The sequence below is a fragment of the Martes martes genome (assembly GCF_963455335.1).
Source record: "Martes martes genome assembly, chromosome: 18".
Taxonomy (NCBI): domain Eukaryota; kingdom Metazoa; phylum Chordata; class Mammalia; order Carnivora; family Mustelidae; genus Martes; species Martes martes.
Window position 1 is genome coordinate 29,950,095 of NC_137906.1, and position 13,929 is coordinate 29,964,023.

Genomic DNA, 13,929 nt, shown 5'->3' on the forward strand with positions numbered 1-13,929 from the left:
CATCTACCTGGAGGTTACTAGATACAATGGGAAAAAAGTACCCCAAGTTCCCCTAAGCTCGTCTCCACACACTTCAGTTACACTGAGTAACTGACCCACAAGGTTTCCTATCAGCAGTATTTCCAATTTGGCACAGGGGTCATCCCTATAGCACAGACTGTGAAAATGAACACAGATAAGCATGTGGGGGCTTAACATAAATGATTAACTAAATGGCTTCAGCAATCGCATAGAGAAAAAAGTCTTTGGATTAAAAGCACCGGTGAAGCAACTCCTGGAGCCCACTTGTGGCAGGCTGTTGGTAATTTTCAGCAGCTTTCCATCGTTCAAGAATTGCTTAGGCATAAAATAAATTGAGCTCCAATATGTGATGTGTGTTCCATTAATGTTCTGGCAAATTCCTTTCCAGCTGTACTTTGATCAAAATTGAAAAGAAAAACCTGTACCCCTGGGGATAAAAATACATTATATGTTTATTAAAATAAAAAATTAAAAAAAAAATTGAAAAGAAAAGAGAAAAGTCCAAGGAAAGGCAGTGTTAGTCTCTTACAGACCACACAAAAATACATATTTCAAAGAAGAACTTTTTTTGGGGGGGGGGGTGGTTAAAATGTACGTTTCCACAGTGTGAAATCATTAGCGTTTTAGCACCAAGATTGAAAGAACCTGGAAAATCATTCTTTACCTAGATATTATGTGTTAATTCTTTTTTTGGGGGAGTAGGGAATATATCTTTTATTTGAATACTTTCCTATAGGACTCAATCCTCTGGTGTTTATCTGTGTGTTCTGAAAAAGAATTCAGGACACAATATGTCACAACACATTTTGGAATAAAGCCAGAAAGGTATCTTGAGCCTAATTTTCTCTTAAGTAATTATCTGTATATATAACTTTTATTTTTTATTTTGTAAAGATTTCATTTATGTGTCAGAGATAGAGGAGAGAGAGAGTGAGCATGAGCAGGGGGAGGAGCAGAGGCAAAGGGAGAAGCTGGCTCCCTGCTGAGCAAGGAGCCTGATGTGGGACTTGATCTCAGGACCCGACTGTGACCTGAGCCCAAGGCAGACGCTTAACTATCTGAGCCACCCAGTCGTCCCTGTAAATATAACTTTTAAAAACCAAAAAGAAGGGTGCCTGGGTGGCTCAGTGGGTTAAGCCGCTGCCTTCAGCCCAGGTCATGATCTCAGGGTCCTGGGATCGAGTCCCACATCGGGCCCTCTGCTCAGCAGGGAGCCTGCTACCTCCCCCCACCCCCCGCCTGCCTTTCTGCCTACTTGTGATCTTTCTCTCTGTCAAATAAATAAATAAAATCTTAAAAAAAAAAAAAAGAAAGAAATTCCCTGCACTGGCCCTGAACTTTATATTAGGCCAAATATTTTTTAAAAAATTGAATAGGGAAGTGAGAAAAATGTGTGTAAGCCATGGAATTAAACGTGCAGCATGAAATAATGATGAATTAGCATATGAAAAACCTCGGTTCAGGCAAACAAGAAACAAAGGGAGATCTGTGACAGAGTTACTCCAGGTGTGATCTGTGGACCTCTGATTCTGTTTATATGAAATACCAGGTTTGATGCTACCCCGCTTTTTTTTTTTTTTTTTTTTTAAGTAATGTCTGCACCCCACGTGGGGCTCAAACTGTCAACCCGAGATCAAGAGTCGCAGGCTGTGTGGCTGAACCAGTCAGGCGCCCGGCTACCCTACTATTGCTTTGTTATTTTGCAAGAAGATTAGCCCACAATGAGTTGGAAATTAAACAAACTACGTAAAAAGCAAACACATACTAGTCTTTCACTACAGGCAATATGAGGACCACTAGACTACAGTAACTAAATTCACCATTAAGCTCTCATAGTGAATTTCATTTTTAAGAGGGAAAATTAATCTTACCAAGAAGTGGTGAGATGGTGGTGAGAGTTGCACAGCTCTGGGACTCTGCGAATAACCACTGAATGAGACATTTCAAAAGGGCGAATTCTTGCAGTGCCATTTTTTTTTACAGAAATAGAAAAATCCACCCTAATACTCATATGGAATCTCCAGGGACTCCCAAGTAGCCAAAAACAGTCTTGAAAAAGAACGAAGTTGGAGGTCTCACACTTCCTGATTTTAACATTTACTACAAGGTGACAGTAATCAAAACAGTGTGGTCCTGGCATAAAGACAAACACTAAGCCAATGCAACAGAATCCAGAGTCCTTAGATTATTATGTATATGGTCAGTGACCTTCAACACAAGTGCCAAGGGGGAAAGGACAGTCTTGTCAATAAATGATGCTGGGAAAACTGGATATCCACATACGAAAGAATGAAGATGGATCCTTCTCTTACACCATATACAAAAATTAACATGGACTAAAAGATCTAAATGTAAGACCCAAGACTATAAAAATCCTAGAGGAAAACATAGAGAAAAAGCTTCATGACACTGGATTTGGCCATAATTTCTTAGGAGAATACCTAAAGCACAGGTAACAAACCCCCAAATAGACGAATGCCACTGTATCAAACTTAAAAACTTATGTGCCTCAAAGGACACTATCAGTAGAGCAAAAAGGCAACACAAAGAATGGGACAAAATATTTGCTCATCATGTATCTGAAAAGGGGTTAATACCCAGAATATACAAATAACTTCTGCAGCGTAATAGCAGAAAAACAAATAATTTGATTAAAGATGGGCAAAGGACTCAAATAGATATATCTCCAGAGATGATACACAAATGGCCAACAAACATACGAAAAGATGCTTAACAGCACTAATCATTAGAGAAAGGCCAATCAAAATCACAATGAGAGGGGCACCTGCGGGACCCAGTCCTTAAGCGTCTGCCTTCCACTCAGGTCATGATCTCAGGGTCCTGGGATCAAGAGCCCCACATCATACTCCCTGCTCAGCGGGAAGCCTGCTTCTCCCTCTCTCATTCCTTGTGCTTGTGTTCCCTCTCTCGCTGTGTCTCTCTCTATCAAATAAATAAATACAATCTTAAAAAAAAAAAACAACCCACAATGAGATATCATCTCATACCACCAGAATGGCTGCTATTCAAAGGAACATAAATTAGTAAGTGTCCGTGAGGATGTGGTGACACTGAACCCTTGCATACTGTTGGTGGGAGTGTGAAATTCTCCATACTACGGAGAACAGTATGGGGCTTCCTTCATAAGTTAAAAATAGAATTCCCATATGATCCATCAATCCCACTTCTGGGTATATGACCCAAAGTATCGACAGCAGGATCTCGAAGAGGTATTTCCAAGCCCATGCACCTAGCACCATTCTTCACAATAGCTAAGACATGGAAGCAACCCAGGACCCCCTGACAAGTGGATAAACAAAGTATGGTATATCCAAATAATAGAATATTATCCAGCCTTAAAAATGAAGGAGATCCTGTCACAACCTACAATATGAATGAACCATGAAGACTTGCTAAGTGCATAAGCCAGCCACAGAAAGGCAAATATTGTATGATTCTGTTTATATGAAATATCTGAAGTAGTCAAATTCATATGTATGTATGTATATATGTATCTATTTAAGTTCCAGTATAGGTAACACCAATATTGTATTAGTTTCAGGGGTATAATACAGTGATTCGGCAATCCTGTACTTGACTCAGTGCTCATGGTAAGTGTCCTTTTTAATCCCCATCACCTAGTTCACCCATCCCCCCCACCCTAAAGTAGTCAAATCCTTAGAAATGGAAGTGGAATTGTGATTGCCAGGGCCCGGAGGAAGGGGCTGGGGGCTGCTGTTTAATGGGTACAGTTTCGGTTTTGCAAGACAAAAAGGTTCTGGAGATCTGTTGCACAGCAATGTGGCAATGTGAGTGTACTTAACACGACTGAGCCGCCCATTTTAAAATGGTTAAGATGGCAGAAAAAAAAAGGGGGAAGGTATACTTTATAGTATGCGAATTATATCCCCAAAAAAGTTATGAGAAAATTTTTAAGAAGCAAATTACATAACTATTTGTAACATAAAAAAATGTGGATATGGAACAGAAATAAAATGTAAGAATCTACTGAAAAAAATGTTAACAGTGTTTGTGCCACTGATGAAAAAAATGTCTATTAGACTCTTCTGGAAGAAGCAGCCCAGTTAACCCGCTGTAGAAAAAAAGGCGCTGTCTGGTTGCGGGAGAATCAAGAAAGGCGCTACCTGGGCTGGAGTGCTTGTAGTCACAGGAGACGGAGATTCGCTAACTTTCGGCTCACTTGGGGACGCGGCTGACCCCTGTGACTCCTGGCTGGCCGGCTGGTCTGGAGACAAGGCGTCACTGCTGTCTTCGTCAAACGAGAAATCGCCCTGAGTCTGAGGATAGTCCTCCTTCCCAACACCTAAAGAGAGAAACAATTTTTAGCTTATCTTGGCCTTGGAATACCAAGCTTAAAATGATAAAGGAGAAACACTGTTTATTACAAGAACAGAAGCAGCTGGCTGAAAAAGAAAAAAAGAAATTGAACATAATGTACTTCCCAGGGGAAGAACGCACCGCTACCTATGATGAGTACTTGGGGGAGAAGTCAGACCTGATCAGATCAAGCCTTTGGATCCCACTCCCAGTTTCCGGAAGTACAGAAGACAAGAAAAGTTTTTAGTGACGCTGGGAATGCGAATGCATTCAGTAAGATCCAGCATGTGGACCGGCTAGAGGACCCAACAAGGCCTGCTCCCCAACAGATAACACGGTAAGAAAAGAGAGGAGGAAGAAGACCCACGCAGGAGATTAAGACTTAAGAGAGACATCAGCCAAAGACAACGTGTGGCCCTTGTGTGGATCCTAATTTGGATACAACTGTTAAAAAACATTAAGAGGTGTGAGAGAAAATGGGGCCATGACTCGGTGTCTGTTGATGAGTCCTACTTCTGGGAGAGGCCCCGTTATACCGACGCCTTACCTTATGGGGCTCCATTTCTTTGGGACTGAATGGAATCATCACTGAATGTACTATTTAGGATCACTGACTAGAAACTGCCTAAGATTTAAACTCATACTAATGCAAAATACCAAGTCCCCAGACTAATGGAAACTATAATAGTTTTTATAGTAGGATATTAACTTTTCAAAACTGCTTGCTGAGTAAGTGGTATTATTCTGGATTTTTTTTCTCTGCTAAAATTTATGCCAGAAAAGAGTACAAGTATGTGCGTGTGTTCGGGGTGGGGGGAGGAGCTGGCAACATTAGTAACGAAGTATAAGAAGATCAGGATGAAAGGACAGATATTACCCTTTTTAATAAACACATCTGTACTCATGTGCTGTTTACTTTGCTGAACTAACACAGAACAAGCGATTTATCTTTCCTAGAAGTAAACAGAATTGAAAAGTCTGTAAAAATCTTCAACAACACAAGAGGAATTAAACAGTGTAATGTAAAAAAGTTAATTTAGAAAACATAATGAAATCGGAACCTAAGGATATCAACCTCAGATGTGACAAGAGGAATCCCTGTATTAACTGGTAAGAGATGCCAGTCTTAGCATACATAAAGAAATAATAATAATGGAAAGTGGTCCAAGTGTTAATCAATTTCTACTTCATGCAGAAAACAACACTCATGACTGGTGCTGGCTTTTTGGATTAAATTTGTTTTAAACTTCTAAGTTCCTCTTTCATGCAGAAAACAGTAAATTTTTAGGGTCTTACCTATAATCGCCTCCTTAACACTGGAGTCTACAGGAAGGATGTTCTTCTCTACCAGCTCCATAGGACCAGGTCTTTGAGCAATCTTTTCGTTCAGATCATCAGCTAGTCGAGCTCTTTTCAGCTTCATCTGAGTGGCCTGCAGGGACGGCTCTGCAAATGTCTCTAAAAGAAGAAACACAGTTTTAACCATTACTTGAATTACTCTATTTCATAATGTTATTTCAGGCCAACAGAATTTAATTTAAACTGGCTTAAAAGTATTCGTATTTATGTGTTCTCGATGTATTTACGGACACAGAAAATGACCATCTGAGAATGCTTTGGTATACATTTATGTATTTTTAGTCCTGGACACTTTATATTGTCTATACAATGCCCTCAGACTCAAATTAACATGGACTGAAGCCCAGAACCGGGGTGCTGCTACTGTTCACTTCTGGCAGGAGGATCACACTCACGTTTATTAGGTGCTGGAGATATGGAGGATGGACAAGGGAGATGTGGTCCGTGGCTCAAGAAGTACACAGTTTTAGATTCGGCTGCACTGCAAAGCCAGTGCCTAGAAACGAGGGCCACTGGACCTTACTTAGGTTATGAGGTTTTCTGCAGGGGTTAATGGGAAGAGCTACAGGTCATATTCTCAGACTGATCCCCGTGTGTCTCAGAGTCGGTCATCATAATTAAGAATCTGGGTTTACTTCTGAATATGTAACTCTGGAATATCTAATTACAGGGTAACTACTGGTCATAAAGAAGCTTCAACTCATCTATTTACAAATGGATGGACTGTACAACAGATGCGGAACTAATGTAAGTATCGTAACTCATTCATTTGGGTAATTCTGTCAGTGACTTGCATTTCTGGTACCTCTCATTAACATTTTATAACATTGTTCTCAATAATGTTTATAACTGATAAAAAAAAAAATGGTGAGGTGTTAACCCAAAATTCTGAGTTGACCATTACTTGCCTCGTATATAGTAGAAGAAGGTCTTTGAATGTGATTCCCCATAAGTAATCTCAGGATAACTGATGTTCTGTTTTTGGCAGGTAAAATGTCCCGGCTGAAGCCCAAAGCTCGCCAAAAGCCCATGGCCTATAGACTACTCTCCAGCACAGCTGAACACTATTCTTTCCACCAGCTGAGCTATATGCTTACCGAAAGTCAACCTTGATTGTCCACATAACAGTTCCTATCAGTTCATATCTGATGTCAATACATAGTTGAACTAAAATGTTATAGGAAAAGAATAAGCTTCGAAAATAAAATTCTTTCTTGGGAACCTAATTTAAATACTTTGGGATGATTTGATAAAGGCGAGTCATTAAAAAATAAACTGGTATCCAATTAGGGTAATTTAACAACTAAACTGTTTGGGGGAAAATGACAAAATCTAGGATTTTCAACTCAGATTGCTTTTCAAGTGTCTTTATGTTGTTTTTTCCACCCTAAATGGAAACTGTAGATGATGTATGACAGCTGTGGTTTATGCCAGAAAGACGATGATCACGCAGATCACTCTCAGGTTGATGTTTAAACGCTTTGTTAACATCTAGGTAGGACAGTCTTTTTCCTCTTTCCCATCAATACAACCAAGTGATATCAGCAATATGTCTGGAAAAGCAAAAAATGAGAGGCTGGCAGTTTTTATGTTTCTGTTCTTGGTCTTATCATCTCCTCATCTCTCAGCGCTGAGGTTGGGTTTTAGCTGAACTTCAGAAAAATAATTTAGACTTTTGCCTGCCAAACATCCAATTCGATCAAAACTGGGATAATGTTAAAATAAGTTGAGGGGTGGTTGGAAGTTATCTTTTAAATTACCGATGATAAATTCTTTCTTACTTCAAAAATCCCAACTTGAGAACAGATGTCCTAAAAACATCACTTACGGTTCATTCATATACACGATTAAGTTTTTAAATGTTGGGTTATCTTTTTAAAAAAAAGCAAATATGATTCCTTTGGATAGTTAACTGTATTTGCCTTGGTTTTAATGGTATTAATAAAGCCAGTTACAGTTAGAAGGCAAGCTGAAACAGACAGCATTGTTCCTTCAAAAAATGTTCTTTATAGGTCAAGTAGGCACATAAGGAGACACCTGTCCAGTTAACTTACCGGTACATTTGCCTCTTAAAGATTCATTTATCCCTGATAGCAGGTAGTTGTTTGGACCCTACCACTGCCGTTCTGCAAAGGCTCTTAGGCCAACGGACTGCTGAGAACATAACCGAAAGTAGTGAAAGGCACAGACCTCTCACCTCCCACCCCAGATAGAAAGGCTGTCCCATAATCATAGATTCTCTGGAGTAGAAGAGACCCCACTTTGGGCTATAGATCTCAACTTGATCTTGTAATTTCTTTACAATGTCCTTACTGTGGTGTCAGCCTGTGCCTAGTCCCTATCATAGCAGGCCGTCTCTTGCCTACCAACCACTTTTGACAATCTATAATTCATTTGTTTTGCCTGTTTATCATCTGTCTGTGCCATCAGAATGTCAGCTTCATGCAGGCAGGCATCCATCTGGCTCATTTGTTGGGTCTCTGGTGTCTAGCTCACCAGCTAAGGAACCACCACCTCAAATGAGGGCAACGTTAGTGCTTCCAGAAGATTTTTGGACATGTCTGACCTTTAGGATATTATTTCTTATGTTGAGCCACAATATAATACTTTACTTTGTAATACCGATGTAATTCTAATATCGACTCTATCATTAGGCCAGAAGAACAAATATAATAGTCCTTCTACTTGAGAACTGTCTCTCAATCTTTTGAGAAATTTTCAGATTCTTTCTGTATCATCTCAGGGTTGAACACACTCAAGAGTATCACAGGGTCAAGCTTCTGGTCTTGAGCAACAAATCAGTCAGAGAAGCAAAACAACAAAAGAAAATGTAACTTGGGAACTTAGAGTGGGGAAACCAGCTTTCAAATATGGTCTGTCTTAGAGAGAAAAATATCCTGGCCTGAGCCACATGTCTCACCAGAGATGGAACAGAACTGTCCCTGCCACCACTTCACAGGTGATGAGGCCAGACCACAGAGAAAACCTAGGGGGCTGAGTGGACAGTGTTTATGTTAATAGTCAGATCAAGAGGGATTGTTGTGGGTAAGTAGTAACCAACATAAGACGTTAAGTGTGGGCACTGGACAGGTATATAACAGGGTCTAGTAGCCGAAAATCTAGGGTTTGACTCGTGGCCACTGACTTAATGGACATATGTTCCTCACTGATGAAGAAATCCTCTGGACCAGAAATGTTTTTCCAGAACAGATGGTAGAGACATCTACGACAGCAGCTGGTGGGGGAAGAGTCCACAAATTGGTTATTTGCAGATTCAAATGCCCCTTCCCCACGTAGCTAACCTAAGATTTTAGCTTTGGATCTTCATGTTGCTATCCAATTTGGAGGATGCCAGTCTGTTGGGTGAAAAGTTACTAAAGTGGAAAAAAACAGCAATGGTGGAATTCTTACTTCTTTTCTTGAGAAAACGCAGCAAAACAAGCAGAAATGAAAATTTTACCTTCTAAAATGTGCATCCTGACAAGTTCAGAACGATCTGGTCGGCTCCGAATCTTATGCTTCAAAAAGTTTTCAGTCTTTAGAAAAGAGAGAGAGAGAGAAAGTCTTACATAAATTGTTTACGACTTAATGTGGTTGTACATTTTTCTCTCAAGGTGCTCCATTTAAATAAATTGTACACTCTTTGGTCATGATTTTGGGAAGTAAAGAGTAGAAATCAGTACTTTGAAAAGCTATTATCCAATACATAATTTAAATTGCAGCCTTCAAAACTGTACAGGGATTTGAAGCGCATGCTGGCATAAAGTAAGCACTTTACAGATTTTTATTTTAAAACGTGGAGAAGGCAAAAGCTCATAATTGGAACAGACATCAGATTTTGATCATTTAAATAGCTAAACATCTACACTTCAGGACACAGAAAAATCCACCTAAATTACAAATTTCTTTAAAATCCTAATGTATGTTTGTTGGCAAACTCATATCCTTGATATTTTCTTATTCAGAACAGTTCTCAACTTGAACAATAAGGCTTTCAAATGGGTTTTGTGTTTTATAAGATGCTAAGAGATTATCATTGAGTTCTGGGAAAATTCCTATGGAATTTTTGGAACATGCTTATTTTTGTATTGCACGATAGAAGTTTTCCCTAAAGGAAAAAGAACGAACGTGCACAAGGGTCCTTTTAGAGAAAACTAATAAACATGAAATCAATGTGCAAATAGGACGGAGACCTCTCAAAGAGTAAAGCAGGGCTGAACCTAGCTACATTTTTTTATTCAGCAAATCCTCCTACCCTTCAAAGGTACAGCTACCACTGGGTCAAGAAACCGGGTCAAGAAACTACCTAAAGATGGGGAGTCAGGACAAGACCGGGCTGTTGGTCTGCCGGGGTTGCAGATGGCAAAACTACTCCATCATTATTCTAAAAACTGTTGGTATGCCCTGAAAGCAACAAAGCGAGGTGTGCTTTGTCCTTTATGTACAAAACTAGTTACAAGTCTTAAAAGAACAAAATTTGAACGTCATGCATTTTCTACAAACTCCCAAGATAAAACTACCTGAGAATATATTGCTCTGCACGCCACGTGTCCTGAAAATACGCTGCATTTTCTCTATTGACAATATTTATAAGTTAAGACTGCTACTTGCCCACAGGTACTTTAAAATAAAAGAGAGAAGCAGAGAAAGAGAACATTTGAAACTGGAATTTCTTACTCTGGCTCGTTCCAAGCTTTTTATCTGCTCATGGAATGCAGCTGGGCTCTTCAAAGCTGTGAGAAGAACAGGAATCATTTCGGGAGCAGAGACAGAGGCGTTAATACTTCAGTCAAACGTTAGGGTACATTATGTTGATGTTCCCTCCTCATCTTATTAGTTTGTACCTACGGTTCCATTTATTACTAGTTCCTTTAGGAGATATGCGAAATTGGAAACCTAAATGTTTCAGAATGAAAACTATGTCTTCACAAATAAAACAAATGAACAGTAAAATAGAGCTGTATACACAATGACAATGCAAATGCCAGGTCAGATGGTTCCAACCAATAGTTGGGCCAAATCACCATCACCAAGGGAACTGTGTGGTGATTCCTTGACAGGTCTTTGATCTTAGTGATCCTATAAGATGCTGGAAAAAGCCCAAATGTCCTTAGGACATTTAACCTAGGGGTGATCTAATCTTGAACACAAGGGCACTCTGCACTTCCCCCTAGCAGAGCTGAGTTACTGTTTACTGTGACCACATATGCTCCTAGCCCGATGCACTGTGGTCCATCACAAGTACACCGCTGTTGATCATTACAGCAACTTTGCAAGGTAAGTATATTAGCCCCAGGACAGATAAAAGGCTCAAAGCGGTTCAAGGGCTGCTTGAAGTCATACAACTAGATTGTGGTCAAAGTAGAACTTAAATCTAGAATTGCGAATGAGAGTTTCCTGCTTTTTCTATTGTATCGCAATACAGCTTACTCTAAAGACATAGTGTTTCTTTAATATGTTAACTATTAGTACTTTAAATATTCCAGAATCCCAGAATGAGGATAAGCAGTGTTTCGCTAAAACATCACTTACTATAGTATTTCTATCAATTATCTTTGCAAAATCTTTTGTGTGTATGTCTACTTACAACTCTAGGCAGTCAGATAATGTGGATGGGATTTGGGCTACGCTTACTTGGGCTGTCACCTCCAAAACTTGGCCTGTTGGCTCTTGGCAGAATTATTTTCAGCTCTGGCACTTGACACTGCAAAGATTCCCAGCAGCCCAGGCCAAACAGGTTTGACTAGGGACCAGCTCCTAACAGAGGACTAGTGGTGGTGTCTTAAATATCCTAATTCGATACTATCTGACTGGTTCATCGTCAGGAATGTAGTGGTAGAGAAGTCTGGCAGATTACCAACCCAGCTTTTGTGTCTATCATAATATGAGATTTAAAATATTTAGATAATTAATAGTAATCCAGAAAAAAAATTTTTACTGGGAAAAATACCTACTGCAGAGAAAAATTGTTCTAGGAACCAAAAAAAAAGGGTAATATCAATGAGTCAGATAACAGGGAAGTATAAGTATGGTTTGTAACTTCTCTTTAGTCTTTTAAAGCCAAATAAGTTACTTTTTAGAGAAATCAATTTTTAGATAAACACTCATATAAATAATCCTAACACCAAAGCAACCAGTCTTCCCTTCTAAAATATAAAATCACCTCCCAACTTAGTGAGTAAAGGTAAGATGACAATGGGCAAATATTCTTAAAATTAATCAACTTTTAAAAGTGAAGGAAGGAGGCATCAAGATATTTGGAAGTTAGGTGTATGTGGGCAAGAAAGGGTGTATTAATTGTAAGTAGAATGCTTATCCGTCCTATTACTGAGATGCCCTTCATTCCAGACCACACACTATATTGTATCAAAGGTAATTATTTTGAATTAAAGTAGAACAAGGTTTTTGAATTAATTTTATCATCCTACTCTTGAATGTCTAAGTAACAGTGGACCTATTACGTAGAGATGACTTCAGTTATTTCAAAACGAAAACAAATGTTCGTGCATGAAGTAAGACCTGATCTTAACCCGGTTTCCCAGTTTTCTTTATACAATACAGAATTCAGGTCCATCTTTTAAGCTGCATCTGGCTTCCAGAATGTATTTGAGATGATTCTCTTAGGCTGGCGATGCCGATGCCTGGTTTTCCTTCTCAGCTTGTGTGGTAATCATATATGGACCCAATGGACACAGCTCAAAGCAGAGTGTGCTCCAGGTTCTCCTCGGGCACGTGCACTGGGCTACATCACCCTGGAGGTGACATCGGCGCTGAAATCTTACGTGGCATGATGCCCTGGTCCACCAGTTGCTCCCTTGTCCTCCTCTGCTGCAGCCTCAGCTGGAGCACTGTGAAAAGGAAAGAGTCACCATTGGAGTTTATGAGCAAGGACGGGATCCAACTCGCCAAGCCCCAGGCGGGATACAACTAAGCTTTATTAAACACCTTCTATTCCTGACTGAGTAAGGATACCACCTGGCACCGTCGGACTGATAGAAAATTGATGTGTAGTTTCTACCTGTTTGCAATTACAACGTACGCAGCCAACGGACAAAATAAACCAATAAACCAAAATGGTTGGTCTATACATTAAGACTTCCTAATAAAGTAGTCTAATTGGTAGAAACAGAAATGAGGGATTCCTTGACATTAATTTGGGTTTTTTTTTTTAAAGCAAGTTAATAACAAAAATTTATTTTAAGATTGACTTATTTGGAGGGACCTGTGCCATCTGGAATGAGTTTTAAATAGCTCTAATGAAGACCAAATTTGTAATAAAAATTAGACCTATGAGATATTACTAATGACCCAAAGGAAAATTTCTACATTAAGAACTCAAAGTTTAATAATCTTTGCACAAACATAACACCATGTCTCATTCTACAAGTTTTCAAAAAGCTGACATCAACTGATATCATTTTAATGAAGAAAGGATAAATGATTCATTAGAACTTGTAGGGAATGAAGAAGACATCACAAAATTTTAAAAATCCATTTTGCCAAATCTAATAAAAATAATTTTCCCCCTCGATTTCTCAAGCAGCTTCCTTTCCTAGCATCTATTTTTTTTTTCTTTAAATCTGGAAAACGAGTCAATTTCACACAAGAGGAATACATGAACTAACTCTGAAAATTACTTTCCTTGGTTTACCTTACATTCAATTTTAAGTTTCTATTTTGATTTTTATGGTTTCATCTGTGGATGAAAACCAAGGTGAGCTTCATTAAGGGTCTGAGTAAGGGTTGTCATGATGCTTTAAAAAAAAAAAATTACCTTAATGTATTTCTTGAAGAAAGAGAGAGAATGTTCTAGCAAGGAGGTGATGGCTGCAACAAGAGGCTAGCTCAGACCAGTCTCGTACCCAGGTTCAAATGTAATGAACACAATGGCTCCTACTTCCAATAAACCCCAGTAGCTAAAGATGCAGGGCCCACGGGCCTCATATCCTTGCTTTTTGCTCGCCATTGTGCTGACTACAGAGCACAAGCCTAGACAGACTTCCAAAACAGTCTAGACTGTAAAATGGCTTTTAAACACATTTCCTTATTCATTGCTAGATACGAATGTCATCCTTTATTAAATACTGAAAAAAAAATTGTTTTCCTGCTTCTGGGGGCCACAGGATCACAAAGCATCAGTGACGTCCCATTTAGAACCGAAGCAACTGACCCAAGATTCTATTACGTGAAGCAAAAGAAAAATTTAGTGGG

General features: G+C 39.2%; 2 protein-coding genes across 2 annotated transcripts in view; one reads left to right on the forward strand and one right to left on the reverse strand.

Moving 5' to 3' along the window:
- The window catches only part of LOC308359345 (uncharacterized protein), a 92,947-nt gene that overhangs the window by 74,958 nt on the left and 4,060 nt on the right, over positions 1-13,929 (forward strand). The window contains exon 4 of the transcript XR_013968427.1: positions 6,389-6,465. The gene's annotated coding sequence lies outside the window, so the exon portion shown is untranslated. The remainder of the gene's footprint in view (positions 1-6,388; positions 6,466-13,929) is intronic.
- MRTFB (myocardin related transcription factor B) overlaps positions 1-13,929 on the reverse strand; it is a 181,539-nt gene that overhangs the window by 40,937 nt on the left and 126,673 nt on the right. The window contains exons 4-8 of the mRNA XM_080830358.1: positions 12,501-12,566; positions 10,396-10,451; positions 9,179-9,254; positions 5,656-5,817; positions 4,167-4,345 (exon numbers count right to left, since the gene is read on the reverse strand). Coding sequence (XP_080686484.1) covers positions 4,167-4,345; positions 5,656-5,817; positions 9,179-9,254; positions 10,396-10,451; positions 12,501-12,566 — 539 coding nt within the window. The remainder of the gene's footprint in view (positions 1-4,166; positions 4,346-5,655; positions 5,818-9,178; positions 9,255-10,395; positions 10,452-12,500; positions 12,567-13,929) is intronic.